The sequence below is a fragment of the Fusarium poae genome, chromosome 1 (assembly GCF_019609905.1).
Source record: "Fusarium poae strain DAOMC 252244 chromosome 1, whole genome shotgun sequence".
Lineage (NCBI taxonomy): Eukaryota > Fungi > Ascomycota > Sordariomycetes > Hypocreales > Nectriaceae > Fusarium > Fusarium poae.
The window spans coordinates 8507443-8531196 of NC_058399.1; the positions used below are offsets into that span (position 1 = coordinate 8507443).

General features: G+C 48.6%; 9 protein-coding genes across 9 annotated transcripts; 4 read left to right on the top strand and 5 right to left on the bottom strand.

Moving 5' to 3' along the window:
• Window positions 1-2547: 2547 nt before the first annotated feature.
• FPOAC1_002778 (uncharacterized protein) lies at window positions 2548-5321 on the top strand (the record flags this gene model as incomplete). Its single annotated transcript, XM_044847353.1, has 5 exons — window positions 2548-3054; window positions 3254-3390; window positions 3448-4768; window positions 4822-5109; window positions 5163-5321. The coding sequence occupies 5 exons, from the start codon at window positions 2548-2550 to the stop codon at window positions 5319-5321; spliced, it is 2412 nt and encodes an 803-aa protein (XP_044713269.1).
• Window positions 5322-6496: 1175 nt separating this feature from the next.
• Window positions 6497-7406, bottom strand: FPOAC1_002779 (uncharacterized protein; the record flags this gene model as incomplete). The annotated part of the gene is made up of 2 exons (XM_044847354.1): window positions 6497-6580; window positions 6645-7406. 2 exons carry the CDS (start codon window positions 7404-7406, stop codon window positions 6497-6499), a joined length of 846 nt encoding a protein of 281 aa, XP_044713270.1.
• Window positions 7407-9591: 2185 nt separating this feature from the next.
• Window positions 9592-10468, bottom strand: FPOAC1_002780 (uncharacterized protein; the record flags this gene model as incomplete). The annotated part of the gene is made up of 2 exons (XM_044847355.1): window positions 9592-10097; window positions 10153-10468. 2 exons carry the CDS (start codon window positions 10466-10468, stop codon window positions 9592-9594), a joined length of 822 nt encoding a protein of 273 aa, XP_044713271.1.
• A 533-nt stretch (window positions 10469-11001) lies between these two features.
• Window positions 11002-11316, top strand: FPOAC1_002781 (uncharacterized protein; the record flags this gene model as incomplete). The annotated part of the gene is made up of 3 exons (XM_044847356.1): window positions 11002-11130; window positions 11204-11253; window positions 11310-11316. 3 exons carry the CDS (start codon window positions 11002-11004, stop codon window positions 11314-11316), a joined length of 186 nt encoding a protein of 61 aa, XP_044713272.1.
• A 617-nt stretch (window positions 11317-11933) lies between these two features.
• FPOAC1_002782 (uncharacterized protein) lies at window positions 11934-14125 on the top strand (the record flags this gene model as incomplete). The annotated part of the gene is made up of 2 exons (XM_044847357.1): window positions 11934-12390; window positions 12444-14125. The coding sequence occupies 2 exons, from the start codon at window positions 11934-11936 to the stop codon at window positions 14123-14125; spliced, it is 2139 nt and encodes a 712-aa protein (XP_044713273.1).
• A 569-nt stretch (window positions 14126-14694) lies between these two features.
• On the bottom strand, window positions 14695-15915 carry FPOAC1_002783 (uncharacterized protein; the record flags this gene model as incomplete). The annotated part of the gene is made up of 2 exons (XM_044847358.1): window positions 14695-15098; window positions 15159-15915. The coding sequence occupies 2 exons, from the start codon at window positions 15913-15915 to the stop codon at window positions 14695-14697; spliced, it is 1161 nt and encodes a 386-aa protein (XP_044713274.1).
• Window positions 15916-16975: 1060 nt separating this feature from the next.
• On the bottom strand, window positions 16976-18749 carry FPOAC1_002784 (uncharacterized protein; the record flags this gene model as incomplete). Its single annotated transcript, XM_044847359.1, has 4 exons — window positions 16976-18139; window positions 18199-18470; window positions 18533-18620; window positions 18699-18749. The coding sequence occupies 4 exons, from the start codon at window positions 18747-18749 to the stop codon at window positions 16976-16978; spliced, it is 1575 nt and encodes a 524-aa protein (XP_044713275.1).
• Window positions 18750-20126: 1377 nt separating this feature from the next.
• Window positions 20127-21590, top strand: FPOAC1_002785 (uncharacterized protein; the record flags this gene model as incomplete). Its single annotated transcript, XM_044847360.1, has 1 exon — window positions 20127-21590. The coding sequence occupies one exon, from the start codon at window positions 20127-20129 to the stop codon at window positions 21588-21590; it is 1464 nt and encodes a 487-aa protein (XP_044713276.1).
• Window positions 21591-22020: 430 nt separating this feature from the next.
• On the bottom strand, window positions 22021-23176 carry FPOAC1_002786 (uncharacterized protein; the record flags this gene model as incomplete). The annotated part of the gene is made up of 2 exons (XM_044847361.1): window positions 22021-22789; window positions 22848-23176. 2 exons carry the CDS (start codon window positions 23174-23176, stop codon window positions 22021-22023), a joined length of 1098 nt encoding a protein of 365 aa, XP_044713277.1.
• Window positions 23177-23754: the final 578 nt, after the last annotated feature.

Genomic DNA, 23754 nt, shown 5'->3' on the forward strand with positions numbered 1-23754 from the left:
AGTGGTAATCTACATAATAGATATCGAGGGAAAGTTCATCTTCGAAATATTACCGACGATATACATGACGGCATGTCGGCCAGAACACTCGGTATGCAACACAAACTCAACAACAATATCCATCTATCAGTTGTGATAGTTGGCTATGGATTATGCATGGTACATGCAAATACCCTGGAGGAGGACAGCTGTCAGCCACGTGCTAGCCTAGACACGCACGTTTAATAAAAGATCACGCCAGACATCGGCGATTAACATGACAGATCGAAGAAAGGGCTGTCATTTCTTTACGCCGAGAATTAAGTACAATTGGGCTTTATCAGTAACAATCTATGCGCGCCCAACGATACAAAAGTCAACTCTGCCAGCTCCCAAGTAACAAGGGACCAATATAAGGTGCCGGGTAATCAGGCACATAGATTAGTATAATTTTAAAGCTTTAGTAGATGGATATGGTCGAATCCCCCACGATAATGGAACACGATCAGTTGACAGTCTGTTAGTGGAGGTACGAGCTCAGGCCAATGACGAAGATTTATGCCTGAGGCGATATCGAAGTAATTTCTTCATCAAAGCTTGAGGCTCCTTTTTTGTCGGGTCTTCAATATCATGCCTCAGGTCTCAAGGATGACCAATTTCAACTAGAGGACTGAAAATTACGCACCTTGTTCTGACTTTTACGTACCCCCGTCGTAACGCGCCAATCCTTGGCGCGCCAGTTGTCTGGAAACTGGAAATTGTCTAGACCAGGGCGCGCGCCTCTAGATCAGGGTCCAGTCCTTTTCCTGTGGAGTGACGCGACCCGACTTCGATCATTCGGGTCCGCTAACTCTCAAACCTTGAATGAAAGGCCCCTGAAAAGCATCCACTACAGTTACGGTCCAAGCCGCTGGAAGTGATGAGGTGCCCTGAATTTACTGAGCCTCACAGGGCGGGTTAGCCCTGTGGTTAAGGTATGGAATTTTGCCTGGGCCTGGGCAGCCTCCCCAATCCTGGTTAGAAGCCGCTTCTTGCCGTCCACGATCCATGGACATCAAACCAGTCTCGGTAGTTTTAGCCAGGTTGAAATGTCTTTGAGCCAAATGATAGAACAATGAGGGTCTAGTATACAAAGCTTCGGCGATATATCAGACTGAAGATCAATATCTCGACTACCAGGCTGACTTATATGTACAATTCCTATACCCATGATCGACCGACCCGACTTCTCTTAGCTGCAAGGAGGCGACGCATCGCATTTTGGTGGATCTCTCCCCAGGTCCCAGAGAAACCTAACTTTGGTAGACGCCGTGTAGTTTTGTCTCTTACCGTTTTGGACAAGATCTGGCGTACTTGTAAATTGCATGCGTCTAAACGTCGGGATACATCACTGTAAATTCAAGATAGAGAAATATTTGCAAGTTGCAGAACATATATGTGTAAAACACGTATAACAGTTGGTTAAACATCAGGTCATGTTTATTCATAGATTCAATTGAGCTTATCAGGGTCTGGAAGGGAACAAAAGAGGAGCGAGAACAAGAAAGTTTCCCATCCTCCCACTCAACGACCCTCCACGTTTTTCACCCACAATCTCTCCGTGTTGCTCCCTTTTCACACTCACTCACACCCCTTTACTTTGCTTTGCTTTGCTCGGTCCAGTGCTTCTTGATTCTGCAAACTTTAACTGTCGCGTTTGACGGAGAGGCAGATGTAACAAAGACAGACTCGTTGGAGTCCTGTTCCCATCCGTCTGACGTTTGAACCGTTTCCGTTAGGTTTGCTATTGGTACTTCTAACAGCGGGTTCCTTTACATACAACTTGGAAGTACCCGTTTAACCCTGGGTCGCGTTCCGTCGGATCTCTTAGGGTACTTACTATTTGCCCTGGCGCCCGACCAGATACAAGTATCCTCCCACCCCTGCTCGAATCCAACACCAGGCAGTCTCCGTCTGTGTGCTGTCTCTCTTTTTTTTACACTGAGAGCATCGAGCACTGAGCATCACCTCAGGGAAAAGGAAAAGCACAAGCCCAGCGCCCACTTTCCACTCCCAGTTAACCTCGACACTCCGCCAAATCCAACCTACGCCAACCACACCATATTCATCCACCATACTTCACATCTCCAACTCATCACCGCGACATCGACTTCCGGTCGACTATCGCATCGCATAACATCGCATAATTATAGCCCCTTTGCTTTATTCATTGCTAAGTACCTGCGACACATTCCCGCCCGTTGCCGACGTTTGACACGATCTTCCAATTCCCGCTACTTGGGTTTCGCCTCTCTTTCTCCTAGTCTCGTGGTTCTCGCGATTCTCACCTCGTCCCCGCCCTACCGCGCGCCTGGCAGCTTGGACCGCGTCCACGCCTCTTTCGTTGGTGATCCCTTCGCTCGCGCCTTTTGGGTTCATTGCCCGTCACATCCACGTCGGGAGGCTATCCAGCGCAGCTCCGCCTGGTGGCACGCCCCCGTGGCTACACGAGCCCCCGACTTGCTGCCGATACGGCAGAGCCTCTAGGCCTCTCTCTGCTTTTTCTTTAGTCCTCAAGTATCAACCGTCATGAATCCAAACGTGAACATGGCCAACATGAACCCTATGGGTGGCCCTGTTGGAGGTGCCCCCATGCCTATGATGAACAACGGCGCCGTCAACCCCCAGCAAGCTGCTGCGGCTGCTGCCGCCGCGTCTCGTCAGGCAAACGATAACCAGCGCAGCATCCTTAACACTTATATTTACGAATACTTTATTCGCATGGGAATGTATCAATGCGCCCGATCCCTCCTCGAAAGCGATCAGCAGGTCAATGTCCTCAAAGACGGCGCGAACCGTCGTCGCGACGAGAACGGCAATCTCATCAACGGCGTCGGCGATGACCCCATGGACACCGATTCCAAGGACGATATCGATTCCAAACTCCCCGAAGACCTGCCTCCGCCAAAGCTTCCCATGCCTGCTTCCGACACTTCTTTCCTCTACGAGTGGTTCTCCGTATTCTGGGATATTTATTACGCGCAGCGAGCAAAGAGCGGAAACAATACCATCAACCAATATGTCCAACACACTCAGGTATGTCTTAATCTTTATTTGTCTATGCCGTAATGCTGCCACCATGGGCACGATCCTTCTGTGACCGCTTCCAGTCAATGGGAGATGGTGTCAGATTGACTGCTCTTACCCCTAACATTTGGTAACCACTTTGGCTGGTGACCAATGCTGACCCTTGGTGGCAATGTAGCAGCAATCCCGGCTAAAGCAGAATCAACAGCAGGAACTTCTGCGACAAATGCGGCCAGACATGACCCCGCAGCAGTATCAAATGATGCGAATGCAAAACGGTGGCATGGCTATGAATATGAAGCAGGGCAACCTTGCCCGCGCTGCCATGGCGAACAACCAAAACAAGTGAGCTTCCCATATCTCATCTTCTTAGTAAACCCTTCGCCTAACTATTACATCCAGCCCCCAAATGATGCTACAGCAGGCCAAGCAAAACCAGATGCAGCGAGATCCTTCCGGCATGGATGGCCAAAACAGACCTTCATCACCAGCTTCTGGGGAGAACGCTCCCTCGCCGAAGCGACAACGCATTGATGGTGCGCCTTTCAACCATAACCAGCCTGCTGGCATGATGCCCAATGGCCGCCAGATGCCTCAGCAGATGAACGCACCCAACACCGCCGCCGCGCAACAAATGCTCACTGCCAATGGCATTAACCCTAACTCGCTACACCCTCAGCAACTGGCAAACTTTGCCTCCGCCCCGCCCGCCGCTCAGCAAAAGTCGATTGCAACATACTCGCAGAACCTACAGCAACACCACGGCACTCAAATGGGAGGCAAGCAGATGCCAAATGCTGTTCCTCAGGGTCAAGGATCTCCAATGATGGCACAGGGCCCCGATGGAACTGCTCTTAATGCATTCTACAATCCAGGTGAAATGGGAGGCCCAGGCGGCATCCGACCGGGACCTGGCGGTCCCCAAAACGGAGGGGGAAGCAACCATGCCCTCCAAGACTATCAAATGCAGCTAATGCTTCTAGAGCAGCAGAACAAGAAGCGACTCATGATGGCCCGCCAAGAGCAGGACACTGTTGGCGGCAACGGCATGCCCCGGGAAGGTCAACCAGGACCCGGCGGCCCCCCTGGACCAAACGGCCAGTTCCCGGACACATCGCCTCAGGCAATGCGACCAGGTGCTTCCCCCAACCCTGCTGAGCAGATGAAGCGCGGCACACCTCAGATGAACAATTCTGGTATTCCCTCACCGATTCCTGAGGGCGGCCAATCCCGTGGCTCACCCAACCCGACCATGAATTTCATGGGCAACAACATGGATCCTAACTTAGCGCCTCACTTCTTCAAGGGAATGGAAGGTAACATGGGCGGCCAGCAGCCTATGAACGGCATGCGACCACCGCCTAGCTCTCACCCTGGACAGCCCGGACAGCCCTTCAACGGACAGATGACACCGCAGATGATGGCCGCACGACAACAGCAGCAACAAGGTCAACTAGGACAAGGACCACAAGGAAACCCCCAACAGTGGCAGCAAGGTCCAAACGGACAAATGGTGCCTCAGCAGATGCAACAAAGTCCTCAAATTCAAAACACACCCCAGCAACGATCTATGCCTCCTCCCCAAGCACCAACTGGCGCCGCAAACGGAGCCAACAGCCGGACAACAGCTTCTCCTCAACAAGCGGCCGCCGCACCGCCAACTCCCAGCCAGACTAATAAGGCCGCTCCCAAGAAGAAGGAATCCAAGGCTGCCAAGGACAAGGTAATTAATTACATCTCTTCATCCTCTCGGACAGCAGAAACTGACAATTCTAGCGCGCTGCTGCCAACAAGAAGGCAAACCAGGCTATCAACAACGCTGGTGCAACTCCTTCTAACGACAACAACGATTCACAGGATACTCCGGCTCCTGCGACGCCTATCCAAAATGCTAATGCTGCCAACTTTAACAAGAATGCCCAGGCCAACGCCGTCCAGAACGGTCAGCAAGCATCTGGTCCAGCTAACGCTCCTGCGGTAACAACCGCACCACCTCCAGCACCACCAGCTCCTCAGCACGACCCTAATCAGATGATGGGCATGGATAACAGCTTTGGCCCATTGGTACGTATAAACTCAGTACCATTCGAAGTTCTTGACACTAACATGAATTTCAGTTTGATAGTGGCGGCATGGAACTGGCTAACCCTCTTAACTCGGGTGACGTGCTTAACGACTTTGACTTTGATTCGTTCTTGCACGACCAGGATGGTGACACCACAGCCTTTAACTTTACGGAAGCATTCCCAATGGGTGATGAGATTGGAGCAGACTAGCAGTCTTCTGAGAGGCTGTATTGGCATTACACACGAGCTTGGGGTCAGACTTAATCAGGCATCATTTGTCACGGCGTTCTGAGTTGGAAACTATATCATGGTCAATCGGCGATCTGGTCCAGGGGGCAATTTCCCTCCTATGTGGTGGTTTCAGGGGAAAAGAGCACTATTTGTTTTGGTTTATGTTACCGACGCTGGATGTGGTGTTTGACTGAAGCTGGTTGGTTTGACACGCACACCCACATACTACGACTCGGCTTTTTCTTCGGAACTCCCCACGTTCTCACACGTCTCTTTCTCTCCTATCATTTCGTTGTTTTTACAGTTCGCTATCTATTGCTTTCGGGTATTATTATCACGGGTGCACGGTGGAAATCCCTGGTGAGCCGGGAGATGTTATTTAAGATGAGGTGGAGGATAGTTGGAGCGAACATCCATCTGTGTAAAGTGTCGAATTACGTATCTGGTGTACCCTAAGCTTACGGCGAAAATTACATACCACGCTTGCTATTGTTCTTTTTCTACATGTTCAGAGACAGGACTCCCTATTTCCTTTTTTCTCTTGTGTTTGGTGGTTTGCTTGCAATTTTCATGAATCTCGAGACCCAGCAAAAGATTAACGCATTAACTGATAGTTTTGTCTTTAATGAGTTACAATAAAACATCTCTTTGTCCTCTCTTTGTCTCAGTTGATCGCTACCAACACGAACAGGTTTTGGTTAACTATTGGACATGTCAAACACACTTGATTGCTATGTCTCCAACCAACAAATATTTTCGGGGCGGTTGCAAAGTACCTTGTAAGGGCCACAAGATCTCGTGTTGGAGTTTATCACATTACTCGGTCAGGTCAAAATTGAGTCATAACATCGTGAGTCTTGTTTTTGTTTCCAAATAACTATCTACACAGATCCGCTGTAAGGATATTTGAACCTTGGGTATCCGCTATTTCTAAGACAAGGAAAACAAGACAAGCCAGCTGTAAACAGCAGCGTTCAATGAGAAACAACCGTCGGGAGAACCAAGAAAGCCAGCCTTGAAGATACTCGAATGGTTTCCATCCCTGACATGGGTAAGGGTGAGATGAAATGAAGAAAGCCGCGCGACAGCTGGCAGAAGAAGTATATAAGGCAGAAGTTTGAAAGTGGAGAAAAGGGTTCTAGCTACGTGAGTAACTATTTCGTTGTCTCGTAGACGGCGACGTAGGCGACCTCCATCATGTTCTTGTAGCCTGGCTCGGTGGCCTTGTTGGGGTTGCCCTGTGAGTTTGTGTCAGTACTCTGATCTTTTCTCTTGTACGAGACAATAAGATATATAACTTACAGGCCAGTTGCCGCCGACAGCGACGTTGAGAAGGACGTACATGGGAGAGTGGGCGAGAGTAGCCCAAGTTCCCTCGTCATTGAGAGTCTTGCCTGAGATGCTGTGGAAAGGTGTACCGTCGAGAAGCCAGGTAATCTTCTCGTCCTGCCAGCTGGCGGCACGTCGGTCGATAACCACAGACCAGGCATGGAAGTCGTTGTCGGGAATAGTAACTCGCTGGCCAAGGCCCTCTGGCTCGTTGCAAGGGCCGCCACCCTCGTGTCCACAGTGAACAGTACCAAAACCCGTCATATCACCATTGACTCGCTCAAAGATGTCGATCTCACCACAAAGAGGCCACCCTGTACCATGGCGGAGAGCATCGCCAAGCATCCAAAAGGCAGGCCACATGCCCTGCTTACGAGCTGAGTCGCCCATTCGAATGCTAGCCTCGACACGGAGAGCTTTGTTCTTGTCTGCGTGCCAAGCCTTCTTAGACTCGAGGCGTCCAGAAGTCCACTCACCCTTGCCATCCTTCCAGGGGACGAGCTGGAGGGTATCGCCACCGGAGAGCTGAATGTTCTTGTTGGAAGTGCTATACACCTGAAGTTCGTTGTTGGAGTTGATGTTGAGAGCTGTGTTCCAGTTGTCATCCTTGGGAGTGCAGCCTTGACAACCGGTGAACTCGTCCTTCCAGAGCAGCTTGAGTCCGGGACGATGGGGAGCAGTGGTGGCAGAAGCCAAAGAGGCTAGGGCGGCGAGGACGGGGAGGAAGTTGAGCATCGTGTAAGTCGAAGTGGAACCTGTTGTCGAAACGGAGATAAATATGTCTTGGATACTGAGACTTCTGGAACAAGTTTGAAGTCTTTTTGAAGAATTGATCGAATGTCACAGCCAGGAAGAGCAGATAAAGGAATGTTATGCCTCCAGGGCTAAAGGAATGAAAACCGAAGAAGGCGAGAAAGAGCGTGTATCAAAAGGAACGAAAGAAGCTTGAGATGATCGAATCTCGAAGCAAGGATTTAGAAAAGAATGTGGGAAAAAAAGGCACAAAGAATGGCTGGACGTGTGGTGGAGAACAAGAGAAGAGAGACATCACTGGCATGTGGGATGTTTTATATATAGGTCCTCTGTCTATAATACCTACCCAAGCGACCCGAGACAAGAATGACTCCACTCCTTCTACGAAAACGAGATGTGAGGATCAAGAGACCCGGCATAACTAAGTCATAGAAGGGGGTTCTTGCCATCCCCTGGTTTTTGCGCGCCCTATACATAGAAATAACATTCAACTAATCGGGTTAAGGCATTACCCTGCCTGCGCAAAAACCAGGGGATGGTAAAAACCCCCTTCTATGACTTAAGCCTTCTTCCAAGAGGTATGGGTATGGGCATGGGTATGGGCATGGGTATGGATATGAGACTGGAGAAGATGGGGTAGACAGCATGAATCACATCAAGGGACCAGGATCTAGAGGCAACGGATGATGTTCAGGCACAGGAGCAAGCTGAGTGGATGGTTACTAGACAGCGGATACGGATATGTAGGTCGAATATGCAGGGGTATGAGGAACGCTATGTACGGCTAAGAACAGACTTGTCTTGTTTTCTACTGACTCGTCTTCTTTCTTCTATGCACTAATAGACTATGCACTCTTGAGCAAGATGTCGGTCTAAGCCGGCCGGCTAGTCTGGTGTATCGGAAATAAAACCAGGGGCAGGCAATTACAGATTTTGCCCACTAAGCCAATACAAACCCTGTATACTTCCATTTGGGAACATGAATTCGGAGATGAGCTAAATGAGACCATGACTCTCTCTGTTGCTTTTCTTCAGCCTGTTGATATTACAACAGTTCAGCAACAATGCTGAGCGCTTAATGGCGATGAGAGCAAATTGGTCTGGAAAAGAGCCAAGGGTTCTCAGGTGCTGCTTGAATCTTGGCAGCCACTTGAAACAAAATGGTAGAGAATCATTAACCAACGAGGTTTAGGCAGACCACGCGGCTCAAGAAAGGAGGTGGAAAGTGTCAGGGATTAAGCGTCCACTAAGAGCAGGGACAGGTTTAGTACAGTGACCATAGTCTGGAAGAGAGGTATAACGAAAGATACAGAATATCGTGTATGCATAAGCACAAGACTTGTTGTCTTTCTTGGATGCTTCACTGGGCTTCTTTCTTGGTGGTTGTATTTTTAGCAGGTTGATCATTGACTTTGCATGGCGATGTTCGTATCGAGGTTCGGGAATGGCGCCATTGGTAGGTATTATCTGGGAGGCCCTGGGTTATAGTAGACGAAATTACCAAGTCATTTCACGCTATTTAACCCTCTTCTTTTAGTCTGGCTATTTTTGTACCACTGAGCTTGAAGGTTCACTTTTCTGTTAGACCAAGATTGAGTTTGTGCTACTGTAAATCATCAATTAGATAAATCTACGACCCGAAAGGTTAAGTTATTTATTGGAAGAAAACCAACATCAACATCAATAGAGCCGAACCACCGAAAAAAAAAAAGTTTCTTCGTCTATTTCACTTGACAGTGGGATGCTATGGAGACACTAATTAGAACACGACACTATCGTTTCATGGTTCCGATAGTGAGGCCAACCACGATCAGAGAGAGTCGACGATATGTGATCAATTAATTAATAGGCCGCCAAGCATCTTGGGCTGGCAGATGGTTAAATCGGGTTTCCCACTCCACTGATCTACCACTTGTTTGTTCAGCAAGCCTCCCCATATTCATATTCCTGTCTCGTATAGGTCTATGCAAGAAACATCCGACGTCTTGGTTCTGTCAGCCAATTCATACTTGATCAATGCTCAATGCCAAAGGCTCAACCATCGTATCCGTGCATAGAGCATCGACCAGCCTGAAACCAACCAACTCAGCCCGGTCGTTTGAACAAACGTGGCGCCTGAAATACCAAAATATAGCCCATATTTTCTTTTGTATAAATTAAAATAGCCTCAATCGGCAGACATTTGGATTGGTTCTAGATCGCCAAGTCTTTCGTTGAGCTGCACGATTGTCCTTTCAAAGACACGCGCTGCATCGAGCTGCAGCATCATTTCGTCGTCGTCTTCCACGCTGCCCCAGCCTTTGATTGCCGGTGTTTCCGTGTCTGTGTCCGTGTCCATGTCGGTGTCTGTGTCTGTATTTCCACCTTCTTCATCTTCGTCTTCCTCGTCCTCCTCTGCGGGGTCTCTCATCACCTCGACCATTAATACGCGACATTGGTCAACCAAACTTCGGCATCTAATCATCTCTGTAGTTGTCATACCACCGCGCAGCCCATTCTCAAAACCCGGCAGTGTCTCGTGAGTTTCAACATCTTGGCCGGAGAGAAGACTGGCGAAGCAGTGATCTAGTTTGCGTAGAATGGCGAATGACGCTTTTGGTGCAGGCGGGAAGCCTCGAACGTACCGAGTAAAGTCACTTGTGAGACGTAGTAAGAATGGTATTTGTAGTGTTGCTGAAAGACTTCATTAATAACAAACTTGTATGATTGAGGGTTCAGCATAACTTACGGGTTCCTGATCGCCATAGAACATTGATGACGCTATCCAAATCTTTACAAACCTCACCAAACCTTTTGTATCCTACGACTGAATCGTCTGGCTCAGCATTGCCAAACTTTTTGACGTAGCGTCGTGTAGCCAGCATCAGCTGCTCTTCTGCATATCTCCTAACCATAAATTCCTTGCTGAAGTTTGCCTTGAGTGCCTTGTTTCTTGGTGCAGGAAGACCTTGGATGTTGTTTGCATAAGACGAGGTTGTTGAAGGCGCGGGTGATGGAAGGCCACCTGACGCTGGTAAGAAACCACCTGGTCCTGGTGAGTCCATCTTGAGGTTGTGTTCTTCTCGAGGTTAGTGTGAGTGAGTTTGGCGATGAAGATGAGAGAAATGGGATCGATTAGATTGAGGGTGGTGACAAGAAAGTGAAGTAACGTCGCTCCTATACGACGTCTTTGATAGAATTTAGTTTGTCGATGAGGTAATAAACATTCAACCGACATAAAAAGGCTGAGCAATCTTGTAAAGGATTAGGATAGGTATTGACTGGTATGTTTGTAAAATGACAAAGAATTTGTTTAATTAATTTATAAGCCTGTAATAATGAAATGTTGATGGCATTAAGAGTACTGGTGATGGTGGGGCAGCAAGTATGCCTATAACTCAATACCACTTTCGTCACAGGCTGTGTATCATGTGACCTTATCTGCTATCAGCAAGAAAGCTTCAATTGAGCTGTATCCGAAAATTTCCCTCGAATTCAACGACGACGTCAACAACTTCAATCGAACAGCGCGCACGCTTCTCTCGACTCAATAAAACTCTTCGATTTCCCACGCGATCCCGATACCGAATTTACCACAATGGCCCCCAAGCGCATCGTCGTTGAGCCTCGATCTCGCCGTGCTCCCAAGGGTGTTATCGGCTCCACCTATGACGCTCTTACCTCTTCCGAGAACGCCGCTGTCGTCCGTAGCATCGCTATCTTTGGTGTATGTTTGGCCCTTTTCTATTCCTGAAATATAGGAGGTCGGTGGATGTAATTGTACTGACAAAGTGGAATAGTTTGCTGTGACATTCCTATCTAGCTCTTGGGGCGAGATCCTTCTGCCTCCGTAAGTCGGCCCTCGATGCCATACTCTTAACGAGCACCCTGTTGACCTCTTGACAGCCAGTAAATGACGCTGTAACGATATGCGACCAAAGAAACTGCGCGAGAATGGAAGAAAATCAGTTTAGGAGTTAGGAATGCGCCAACATCCGCCTCCCCTCTGTGCATTATTTAATCGAATCACTTGTACATTAGTTGGAGTCAGTGTACGTTTTAGACAGGAAGGGATTTCAAGGCTGGCCTGTGCCTGTCCAAGGGCATTATGATACGGGCTACATATAAATCGACATGAACAAAACTCATGGGTTGGATATGATGCAACTCCTCTATCGCTTCTGTTCTGTGTCAAGCTACATTCTGCATATTTCCATTCAACTTGGCTCGAAGCGCAACCGGTTTCTTTGTCATACCTACAAATGGAAGATGGTGCCTTCTTTTACGGGTCATGAACGAACAGCAGGATGCTCCTGCCATCTACTTCAGAGATATTGATCTTCAACTGTGATGTGTCTTCGTCTTCAACGCTAATCCAGACACAGCTCATTCACATCATATCAACAGACTTTGGCGACATCAACACAGACACTTTCTCTTCGTCTTCAAGCATCACGGCGTGATTTATTCATCAGCATTATCGCCTCAGCTTGCACATAGCTCCAGGATATCCGCTTCTACTAGAACAACATGACCTCACCATTGTTATCGTCTACAGCCTCGCCGCGCAAGATTATATCCGAGAGTTCAGACCCTCGTAGCCTGGCCGGTGGTAAATTAGCACAACTTGTTTCCAAGTTCGAGTTCCTTGATGCTGTTGCTTCGGTTGGCAATTCGCCTTGTGGTTTGTCAAAACCCAACCCCGTTGCTGCTATCACTTCCCCTTCTATAGCTGGACAGACTCCGTCAAAACCATCGAAATTATCGCCTCAAGAGTCGATCAATGCACGTGAAAGAAGCTCGATCGATAGTTGTCTCTCATCCAATCGCTTTGCTACTTCAAGTCAAAAACCCATTCCTGCCCGCCGAGTACAAACCTTGGGGACCAAATCACCCGTTATCCCAAGCAAAAGTGTTGACACAAAATCGAGGCAAAAGTCTGTTGCAGAGAGGAGAAAGATATTTGAGACAGCAAGCCAGCAAACTGGTAAGAACAAGGCTGGTCTATCTCTGCCAAACATTCAATGACAATGCATATAGGAATCTCAGTTTCTCCCTGTGCGCCTTTAGTTCCTCGGTCACCATCACGGCTGGCCCATTCCAAAAGCTGGCGGTCGCTCAAGAGCAGGCGTTCTGCCGCACAATCTTCTGCAGATCATGAGTCAACAGACCATGACCCAAACGCAACCTCAAAAACACGTTCTCCGGCATCCCGATTGATCCCCTCGCCCAGGACTCTTCTGGCTTCTGACGATCCGTTTGTAACGTGGCGATCCCCATTGACCCGGCCAGACGATTCATGGACGTCCTTCAAGTATAGCAGTCTCGCGACAACGACACCAGATGCAAGCCCAAGCTATATAAGGTCCCAGTATACCGAAGCGTCATCGCGAATGGATAAGAGACTATCGGCACACGATGTCAAATTCGAGTCTGTACGCCCCAATGATCCTGCCCAAAGACAAACCTCAACCGAAGAAAATCGACATCACGGATGGGTGCGCCATGCTCAAAAGATAGCATCTTCATTGTCTAACACAGTATATGGGGGAACCTCAAGCACCCGAAACAAATCTCTTACACCTCCTAATACCTTTGATCAGGTTCCCTTCAGCAAGAATGATCACATGCCCTTCAAGCTTACGAGCGCAAGCAGCACAAGTCGTCCCAAGCTGCCACATTCTAAAATCTCAGGCTTTCGAAAAAGACTTGAACAGTCAAAAGAACGACCATCAGTTGCATTTGCGCTTATTAACAAGAAGCGTCACGAATCCGTCCCCACAACGGTTGGAGCGCCAATTTCACATCCGGGACTTCCACTACCCAAGTCTTTTAGTTCAACAGAGTCGGAAGTTTTAAATACACCAAAGGTTAGGTCCAAAAGCCATGCCCCTTACCGAAGCCAGACCCCTGTGAGATCACTTCAAAATTCAGTTGGACGTCGGAACACGGAGAAAAGTGACTCGCCTCTGAAGCAAAAGATCAATCTTTTCGAGTCATTGGATCGCCATAATTCGTCTTCTCATGATCTCATCGTGGGAATTGACAGCCAACAAACATTTGCCAAGCCTGATGAACGAAGGGGCTCAATCATAGCCCCCCTCCGATCCTTTCGGGGAAAGTTACGGCGAATATCTACGTCTTGTCGAAGAACACCATCAGAATGGAGCACTACGAGTTCGAGAGATGTCGGTAACTCCGCAATGCAAAGTTCTGATACCAGCCTGGTGGCTCAAGAAGAACAAACTGTTACGGCAACAGCTGAGGAACCCTTGTCACCCCACACGATTGATCCCATTCCATTGCAGCCTATTCTCAAGCAGACCTTTCTCACCAATGAAATATCACCTCTTGTGCTGGAAAAGCCTTTGTCTTTCCCTCGAGCTTCCGTTGCCCGAACGGGCTTTAATATTGATGGTGAGGCTGGCTCGGGTATAGCGCCCCTTCCTTTGTTCGCCGAACCTCAAAGACGATTCTCTCGCACTAAGCATGTTCTCTCTCGAGCTGCCAACCGGTTTTCCCTCCCAGATACTGAAACCGAATTTGAGTTACTTGAACTTCTCGAGGACAATCTCAAAAGTGTGTCTGAAGAGAGTCCCCCCATCTCTAATGCGCGCTGTTTGTTAGAACAACCCAGACCAGTGCGCGCAAATGAGCTGAGACGACTTGTCAGTATGTGCAAGGACAAAGTCAGAAAGATCTCAGGTGGTCGTAGCGAGTAAATAAATACCTCATCACACGATTTCTGTCAAAGTGGACAAGTAAGTCATTGGGTCTGCTGTCTTGGTGCGACTGGGGCTTGGATGGGAGCTGTTATGCAGTATATAAGTCAATCAGTTACATCACTGTCACTACTGTTTCATTTGCCACTGGCGAGTGTCACTTAAGGGTCTGTCGTTTAGTATCACAGTTGACACGGCCGGGAATGGTTGTCAACCTGATGTATTTTTCATCGTTACGGTGCGCTTGGGCGCTAGACTATCTTTCGACTAAAGAAAAAGTAATTAACATGAATAGTATTTTCTTGATTAGAGACCATGCAAGCCGCAATAAATTGGGTAATGAAAGTAAGATAAGATGCGAGTCATCTCGAGCATCAACGGCCTGGTTGGGGTATCAAGGCTGTTCGCAATGGAAAGAAACGGATACAATGTGTAACTGAGGATTTGCCGATACGCCACGCTAGATTTTGGTATTTTGAATCGAGGCCTTAGCTCGAAACATGTAGAATGCTTTAACTCCGAAATATAACTTTTGATGAGTGAAAGGGGAAGCAATTGTTGTACGCCGCTTAAAGAGGAGCCCGGATTCGCTCCTCACGCTGAAGAAAGGCTCTGTCAACTCGGACATGGTGGTCAGTTTCAGGGTCCAGCTTGGCGAGTTCCACATCTTGAGGGTTGATGTGCTCGCGAGATGACGTGCCAGCCTCGCACCGGGCGTAGATCGAAACGTGGGGTCTGTCGGTGGTGCCGGTACTGAAGCTGGGTGCCTTGAATCCTGAGAAGGAGCTGGGCCCGCTGACACCGTAACGGATTCCGCTTGAAGCACCAGTCGAGTTGGCGCTGTTGGGAGCGCTGCTGGCGATTCGCTGGGCCGAGAGAGTGCCGAGAGGGAGAATCACGGCGACAGAAGTAAGAGTCAGGGATGCCGATTCAAAGTCAACAAAGTGAGCCCATTCGAGTGAAGCGAAAATGACTGTAATTGATTAGTTAGATGTTCTTTGAGGTATTGGTACAGCAACAGATGGGCACAAACCTGGAATGATCATCAAGATACCATTGGTCATGATGAGAACTTCCATTGGAGTAAATGTCTTGTAAGAAGGGAGAATACCCCGGTTTGAAATGAGATGCCAGACAAGCTTGATGTTGAAGATGGCACACCACCAGGAGATGGAGGCGACATTCATGATGACTGTCCACTTAATGAGCCAAAACATGTGATACGCCGGCTCCAGCTTGAGAACTGCATTGTTCTGAATGATGGTGTAGGCGAGTCGGACACTGATAGCCATGATGGACACGACGAGTGAGATGCCGGCGATGATGTACTTCCACAAGTTGGGCCACAGTCTGACCATTGTCCAGGCCTGGCTCATAAGCATTGTCTCGACAGAGACAACGAGACAGAGAGACATGGTGTTGCCAGCCACCGAAGGAGCGTAAGCGCTGCGTGGGATACGACTGTGGTCGTCGCCCCAAAAGACATAAAAGTCGAGGAATTGCGATGAGTGAAAGATGCTGAGCAGTAGCATTCGACAACAAGCGATGACAAGACTGGCGATTTGAAGAATCATGAAAGGTCTGCGGAACTTTTCCTTTGGAACCATGACGAGGAGTACGACCAGCATAATGAGGCAAGCGCCGAGCTGTGTAGCATAGTTGATGGTGGTGTTGACCATCATGCGGCGCACCTGGTCAATGGCAGCTACAGGGATGTTGATTTCCGTCTTTCCATCGGGAGCGAAAAAGGTGACGTTCTGAGTGAACGGATCAAAGGGTTCCTTTGACATGGTGGTATCTACTTATCGACTGAGAGTCGAAGAAGGAGAAGAAAAGAGGGTCGTTGTTGTCGGCGATGGTCTATCTAAACGATGTCAACTCCAATGAGTGGTAATGAAAGGATAGTTAAAGAAGCCGCTATGAACGGAAATGTGAAAGGTCTGAGCTCGAGATATATATGGAAAGAAGACACGGGAACGATCTGAGATAGTCTTGGTTTAACAACAAGCTGTGACAGGACAAGATTGACGTTGAGAGGATGAGCAAGTGGTGGCAACATGGTTAAGGGATCACAAGAAAAGAAAGGGAAAAAAGCCAAGATTAGTACAGGCGAGAACGGTCTTGAAGACAAACGCTAGTCTATCTAGTCATGATATTGTCAGCGGTGGGAAGAATGTGAGTAAGTAAACTGAGATAAGTGCATTTCAAAGAAGCTATCACATCACATCAATCAAGTTAAGAATGCCAAGGCCGGCGGGGAGAGGCTGGCCTTAGTATTGTTCTTGCATTTTGTGGCTTTGAGGCTTAGTATTGTTCTTTGAGCCGCTAGACTCGTTCTGTTTGATTGCTGCTCAGGGATCGATCCGTGCATATCTTGACAGGCCGAGAGCTGGCAATGGGTGTGCTCTAACGGCCATGGCAATGGCGCTGTATGGCTGAACAGGCGACGGATTCGTTTCTTTTTCCGTTCCTGAAGCCGTGCACGCAAACTGCCGTAACGCGATGTGTATTTGAGATCAAGGGGAGCCATCCGCATTGGTCTGGATCGTCCAGACTATATCATCTTCCCACGTGCCCAGCAGCTCAGATCGTATCAGAGCCTATGAACTGTGCGAATGGCTTTAAATTGCGAGATAGACTTCGCAAGTCTGCAGCTAGCAGGATGTCACAGTCCTTTGGTTTCGTTTCATAGCATGGTTTATGTCGTAATTCACCTCGTGGCTGTCAGATCTCGCCAAGTGCCTGTCACTTCCCCTCCATGCACAACCCCAGAACCAGCTATACGAACAATACCAAAATTTCCACCGCTTAGCAATGGAGTTGCGTCAAGCAATCCCTTCTCGTGTTTGATCATGCGGCTAGGCCCATTCCTTGTCCAATCTTACGCACTAATGCCTTTTTCAAGTACCACTCTCTTGCGAGATGCCTCGTCATCTTGGCAAATACTGCTGGCGTAATGCGCCCGCGTTCGACAGCCCGGCCGAGCATGAATATGGCGTCACCAAGGGCTCTCTCTTCTGCCACTAGCGTGTAAAGCTGGTTTGCAACCACAGTAGGAGCTACAAGCAGCTCATCGACGTCTGGCACAGGGTGGCTCTTAGAACCCTCAATGACTGCATCCGCTTTATGAAGAGCATCATGTAAAATATTAGAGTTCGACGTGAGTACATTTGAAAGTTGCGCCAATTGGCCACCTTCAGCTTGGAAAGCAGGTATTGTTGACAACATTGCTGTTCGTTGTGCTTGTAAGCCGGCCATACTCGAATCGTTTTGCTGTCTGCTGCGCATTCTGATAGAGTACAGTGTCTGGGCTAACTGTCGCAAAAGCGCATCCTTCTCCGGATTGGGTGGGATTGGAGGAGCCGCTACTGTGTTATTCGGCAATGCTAGTTCCAAGGGCTCGTCTAGTAGATCAGGAGGTGGAGGTGGCTGCGCAGGACTTGGCTGTGGTGGAGCAGCTTGGGTCCAAGTCGGAGGTTGTTGATATTGCTGATGCTGTGGTGGCATTTGCTGCCATTGTTGTTGAGGTGAAGGCGCAAATGACTGGGCTTCATTCACATATCTAGGTTGCGCAGCCATTGGCGGTCCAGCAGGCGACATATGACGAGTCGGATTCTGTTCTTGAGGGCGAGGTATTCGCGGATCTTGCGCATTTGGGCTCCCAACTTGTGGTGGCAGAGGAGGAGCTGAGTCGTAGCGTGACATTCGATTAGACTGTGCAGGAGATTGTCCTGGAATTGGAGGCAAGGGTGGCCCAGTTTGTGGCCTGTTTGGCGCGGCATTCTGAGGGGCTTTCGGGGGCGGAGGAGGAGGACGCGGCTGTTCTGAAGAGTGCGGATTCTGTGTCCCAGGTCGCGAGGATGGTCCCATGCCGGGAGGCAGAGGTGGGAGAGGAGGAGGTGTCGGGGTCGCTTGCGCAGGGGGCGGCCGAGCTTGTGGTTGTCGAGCCACGACTGGGGGTTCTTTTGCGAAGACGTCGGTAAGAATATTGAGGAAATCCCGAAGATTCGACTTCTGTGTATCTTGTCAGCGACTACACGTCACAAATAGCTGTAGCTTTTGGAGCAGCATACATCCCAGAATTCAGCCCATCCCACTAGATATGGGTGATATACGAAACCTTGCGGATCAATGTGTTGTCCCGGGCGTATCATCATCGTCTCGGTTGGTACAACGTATATCATGGGTGGTTCTCGTGGGTATGCGTGTGGCACCCATATTGATAAGGGGAACCTGTATGTCGTTCCACGAAAGTTGACAGGGAGTGTCCCCGAGAGATGAAGTAGTAGGGCATTGGCGCCGTTCGAAAACGCTGGTGAGGTCAATATCTGGATGCGACGGGTTGCTAGAAAACGCGAGCCTGGCGATAGCTTCTGGTAGGTCTCGCAAGGTGGAATAGACACGTACTATGTACATCGGTTCGAGGTGATAGAGAAGAAAACCTGTCAAGGGCTTGCGCAACATCGTTGTAGGCACGATTCACATCATGATATTCCTATTTAGCGCGTCGATATTAGCCGTGGTCTAAGTGATGGATGATAAGCGGGGGTTGGAGTCTCCAAGAGACACATACGCTGGTGAGGACACTGTATAGCCAGTTCAGCACATGCTGCTGGACGGGCATTATATCGACAGCCCTACTATTTTGGGCGGGTCGATTATATACTGGGAGGTGAGTAATGAAACAAGGAAGCTATTCACGGTCAATTAAGTTGACCTTGAAGGTCGTCGTGGCTTGCCTTGTTGGTGGTTCGTGCGTTGATGGAACCGACGTAATGGAGATACGTACCTCGCACCTTCCTAAAACGATCCGACCCACGGTTAGTGGGGGCGGGGGGTTCATGTCAAACTTGAAGATTGAAGGAAGGAGGCGATCCTCAGGGTATCAGAAAAACTGGCCGCTGGAAGCATAAGAGACGAAATTAGTGGGTCACTTTATGCTATTTAGACTATAGCTCTTAGACTACTTATTTTTGTAACCTAAGACTTAGGAGGTAATTTTTTCTGCTACCCACTAGGCGATGTCTAGCATCTGCGAAATGCGATACTCTTGAACAGCCAACTTGTTTTTTGTAGGTAGAAAGTGATTTCATTCAGATAAATGTGATCAATACTTTCCTGATGAATAATGTACACCATTTAGCTAAAAGGAAGATAGTTTCGACTGAACTGGTCTTTATTCTCTAATTCGGTAACACATAGGTATCTAGATATACATGATCTATAGGGTAAGAGCCGACCATTCAGAGCCTCTTCTGCAACTAAGCAACACATTGCTGTTGTCATATGAAACTTTAAAATACTATTGCGAGTTGCTAGCATTATTAATACAGGACTTGCTTATTTTCACGTGCAGTTTCATCATACGCATGCACTTTTCGCATCTTCATTACTAACCGCCGAAGACGGAGCTTTTATCAGATCAGATCACATCATATCAGGGCCAGACTACCCAACTCGATCTCAGGTCCATAAGAAGCCGGCATCTCCGCAACCTCTTTGGCATTCTTATGCCGTCTTGACACTGGTGAAAAAAAAACTTATTATGCGCGCTAATTAAACCCGCATTGAAACTGTCCACTCATCCGAATCAGCCAATCATAGTCTTTACTCAACCGTTTCGCCGCAGAAACTAGCACGCGGAAGTATAGGAAAACACGGACGAAGAGTCATTTATTAGAGGCAATAATCGGTACAACTTGGACTTTTCCCCCAGATTTTTATTCGACCATTTCTTTTTTTATCATTCTCCATCATCTCCATTCTTCTGAACTACTACCGGCTTTGGCTTCTTTACTACCCCAGAAAAGTATTGAAAGCCCGTTGGCCCCATTTGCTGTTGAATTTACCGGAGCGGCCCCACTCTTCCGTCCTCCGTTCGCCGGACACCGGCTTCTTCTTCTCCCATCTTTCGATTTCTCTCACGTTTCATAACTCCTCTCTCTCTCTCTATTCTCTCACATACAGCCGATCAATTTATTAGGCCAGGAATCACTTCATAATGCTGCCTTCTATTCCGGTCCTAGTCGAGTATGGTATCTCTCCTACCCGTGGTTTCCTTCCGGATACTCTACCATTGACTCGTCTACCGGACCCTTACTACAACAAATGGGAGGCCATCGCAGCCAACCTACAGGCCCTTATTCTTAGCCGCAGGTTGCGTGGTGTCATCGATAGATTGCCAGTACTCTCTACTATCGGTCTTGAACATGACGCCGAGTGGCGCCGTGCCTATTCACTATTGGGTTTCATGGCCCATGGATATATCTGGGGAGGTGATTCACCATCAGACCGTCTGCCAGCATCTATATCAGTTCCATTTCTAGAAATTTCAGAACATCTGGAAGTACCACCAGTCGCCACTTATGCGGCTGTATGTCTCTGGAACTTTAAACCGCTCTTCGTTGACGAGGACATTGACAATCTTGAGAATCTCGCCACCCTCAACACTTATACCGGAGCCCTCGATGAATCATGGTTTTATCTTGTATCTGTTGCTATCGAAGCTCGTGGAGCTCCCATTATACCGCTTATGTTGACAGCTATTGCTGCTGCCCGCCATGGCGACACTACAGCCGTCACTCGGTGTCTACGCACTTTCGCGGAGCGTTTGACAGACCTTACAAATATTCTCCAGAGGATGCACGAGAGTTGTGACCCGACCATATTCTATCACCGCATTCGACCCTTCCTTGCTGGAAGTAAGAACATGGCCGAGGCTGGCCTCCCAAATGGTGTGATTTACGAAGATGGTTCCGGCGAGGAGATATATCGACAATACAGTGGCGGTAGTAACGCTCAGAGCAGTTTGATCCAATTCTTTGATGTTATCCTCGGAATCGAGCATCGTCCAACAGGCGAGTCTCGCGATCCATCCTCCGATTCTGATCGCGGTCGCACTTCCAGCCGACACAATTTCATCATGGAGATGAGACGCTACATGCCCGGACCCCATGCGAGATTCCTCAATGATGTATCCAGCGTCGTCAATATCCGTCAGTACGTTGAGGAACACCAATCCGACAAGCAGCTATGCCTTGCGTATGATGCATGCTTGGCTATGCTCAGCGCATTCCGCGACAAGCACATCAACATTGTCACACGCTACATAATCAATCCCTCAAAGCAAGTCCGTGCTCGCAGTCGCTCAAGAAGCCCTGAGGTCACCCGGAACAAGGTTAACCTCGCCATTGCATCACGGAAGAACAAGGATAATCAGAAGGGTACTGGCGGCACAGCTCTGATTCCTTTCTTGAAGCAGGCGAGGGATGAGACAGGCGAGCCTGCCGTTGAGGAGTGGACGAGACGCTTCATGAAGAGGAAGATGCACACCGAGGGCAAGAATGATTTTTTCCTCGGCAAGACTCTCTCACAAGATGTGAGCTTGACGGAAGATGTGGAGATCAAAGGTCTTGCAGGATCATGGACCATGGATGATGAGATTGGAGGCATTTGCTTATACTAGGCGAAAATGATATCTTTAAAAGAGTGTTGGCTTGACGTTTGACGCATTTGAAAGGGGATACTTGGCGTATTTGGAAACACAGCAGCAAATATCTATTTGAGTTTTATAGAGTTGAATATAGGCATTTAGATCAACCAACAGAGGTTCTTATCTATTTTATCATACTACGACCAAATCAATATTTTTGAACGGGATCATCTCAGAAAGCTGATAAAGCATTGTGCAAGTATGCAAGTTGATTGTTTATAGCCAGTTCGTCGCTGACATAAGGCTATACATAAATATATACAGAGAAGACAGTTTTGTAAAGTAAGGGTCGAACACCAGGTCCAGGATGTCAAGCAATGACACACCGACAATTCTGCTCATAAGAGAAAGTCCCTTTTGAGGGATCTTCAATCTCACACCAACTTAGTCCATGGATTTCCATTTAGTTGGGGACACACTGAGAGTAGTAATCGTTCATCTTGACACACTTGCTTCCGGAAGCGCAACGGAGGCTGCCGTCGGGGTAAGCAGACTTGGAACCGCCGCATTGATGGTAAACAGCGACAGCGGACTTCTGAGGGGTGGCAGGCTTGGTAGGCTTAGTGGCGGGACAATTTCCATGAGTCTTGGTTCCACCAACCTTTGAAGTGGCCTTGGGCTTGTTGACAACCTTGGTGGGTTTGGCGTGAGCAGGCTTGGTATCAGCAGGCTTAGTAGCAGCGGGCTTAGTAGCAGCCTTGGTAGAGGGTTTTTGAACAACAGGAGAAGCTTGCTTGGTCTTCTGGGGCTGAGTAGCAGCAGCAGTATCCTTTCCACTGGGCTTAGCCTGGCTGGGAGTGGTATTGCCCTTGAATGCAGGGAAGCTGGAATCATCGTCACGCTTGCAGCCACTGATGGCGAGGAGCTCTTTGGGGCACTGGACCTGCTCGAAGGTGAAGTCGGGGTTGTCGGCGTTCTTGAACCAGTCGAATCGCCAGTGGCAACCGTCCTTGAGCAGCTCGGGGAAACTGTCACATTCGCTTCTAGAAGAAATACCGCCGTACTGAGCACCACCAAGGGCCTTGCCGAACTGAGATGTGCATCCATCGAATATACCGACACCACCGCCGGGCATCATGAGGTCAAAGTGGTTATCGCCGAGATCACCACCAGTGTTGGTAGATTGGACAATCATCTTCTTGCCCTTTACGGGACCGGTCGTGAAGGTGAGACTGAGAGAGGCAGTTAGCACAAAGAGTTGTCAAGATGACACGAGTAACCTAGACATACGCATAGCAAGCACAGCACCAGCTGGCCTCAGTACCACCAGCAAGCTTGGTAGCAGTGAAACCGTAAGCAAGGTCGTCATTGACAGCCCACGGGGAGTAGTTGGTGCAAGCATAAGCAGAACCACCACCCTCACAACCGTTGACAGCGTTCAGGTTAGTGATAGGGTTGTCTTTCTTGTCACAAGTCAAAGCAGGGGCGCTGACTTTAGCCTTGCCACCCCAAGAGCAAGAAGGCTTGCAGCAGTCCCAATATCGAGTAGAGTGACCACTTCCAGAAGCAGCACTCACGGCAAGAGGACCAGCCAGGGCAAGGAGAGCAAAATAGCGCATGTTGGCAAAGGATTGCTTAGGTTGAAGAACGAATGTATTTGAATGAGAGTGTATATGATTGAAAAGAATGAATGAATGAACGAAGTGAATGAATCCGAATAGAGTGCTTGAGTATCCAACAAGCAAGAACAAGAGCAGCAAGCCACCATCTTATATACACACCTCAAACCCTGGTCCTGTATGGCTAGACTCTGCTGCGCCGTTACTTACCCACAAAGTCTAGATGTCATGAGCACATTCCTTCAAGTGGTCTGTCAGTTCAACCGACCTGCATCTACACTAGTGCAGGTACACCGCGAAGGATCATGTAAGTCAAGAGGAGAGCAGATGGTGGTGCAACGAATCGAGCTAGTCAGCATATTATGAACGGAGTCAGATCTCCCACTAATAAGAGGCTCTGGAACTGGTGTGAGGAACAAGGAACGGCAAGGCTGGACCGAACGAGCGAGAAATGAGAACGAGGAGAATTTGGTTTCAGGATTAGTTGTGGAGATTTGACAGCTTCTCGGCCGACAGTTCCGAGATTGTGCAAGGATCCAGACACTTGGGGTTGGAAGTTGAGTGATGGAAGAAGACAT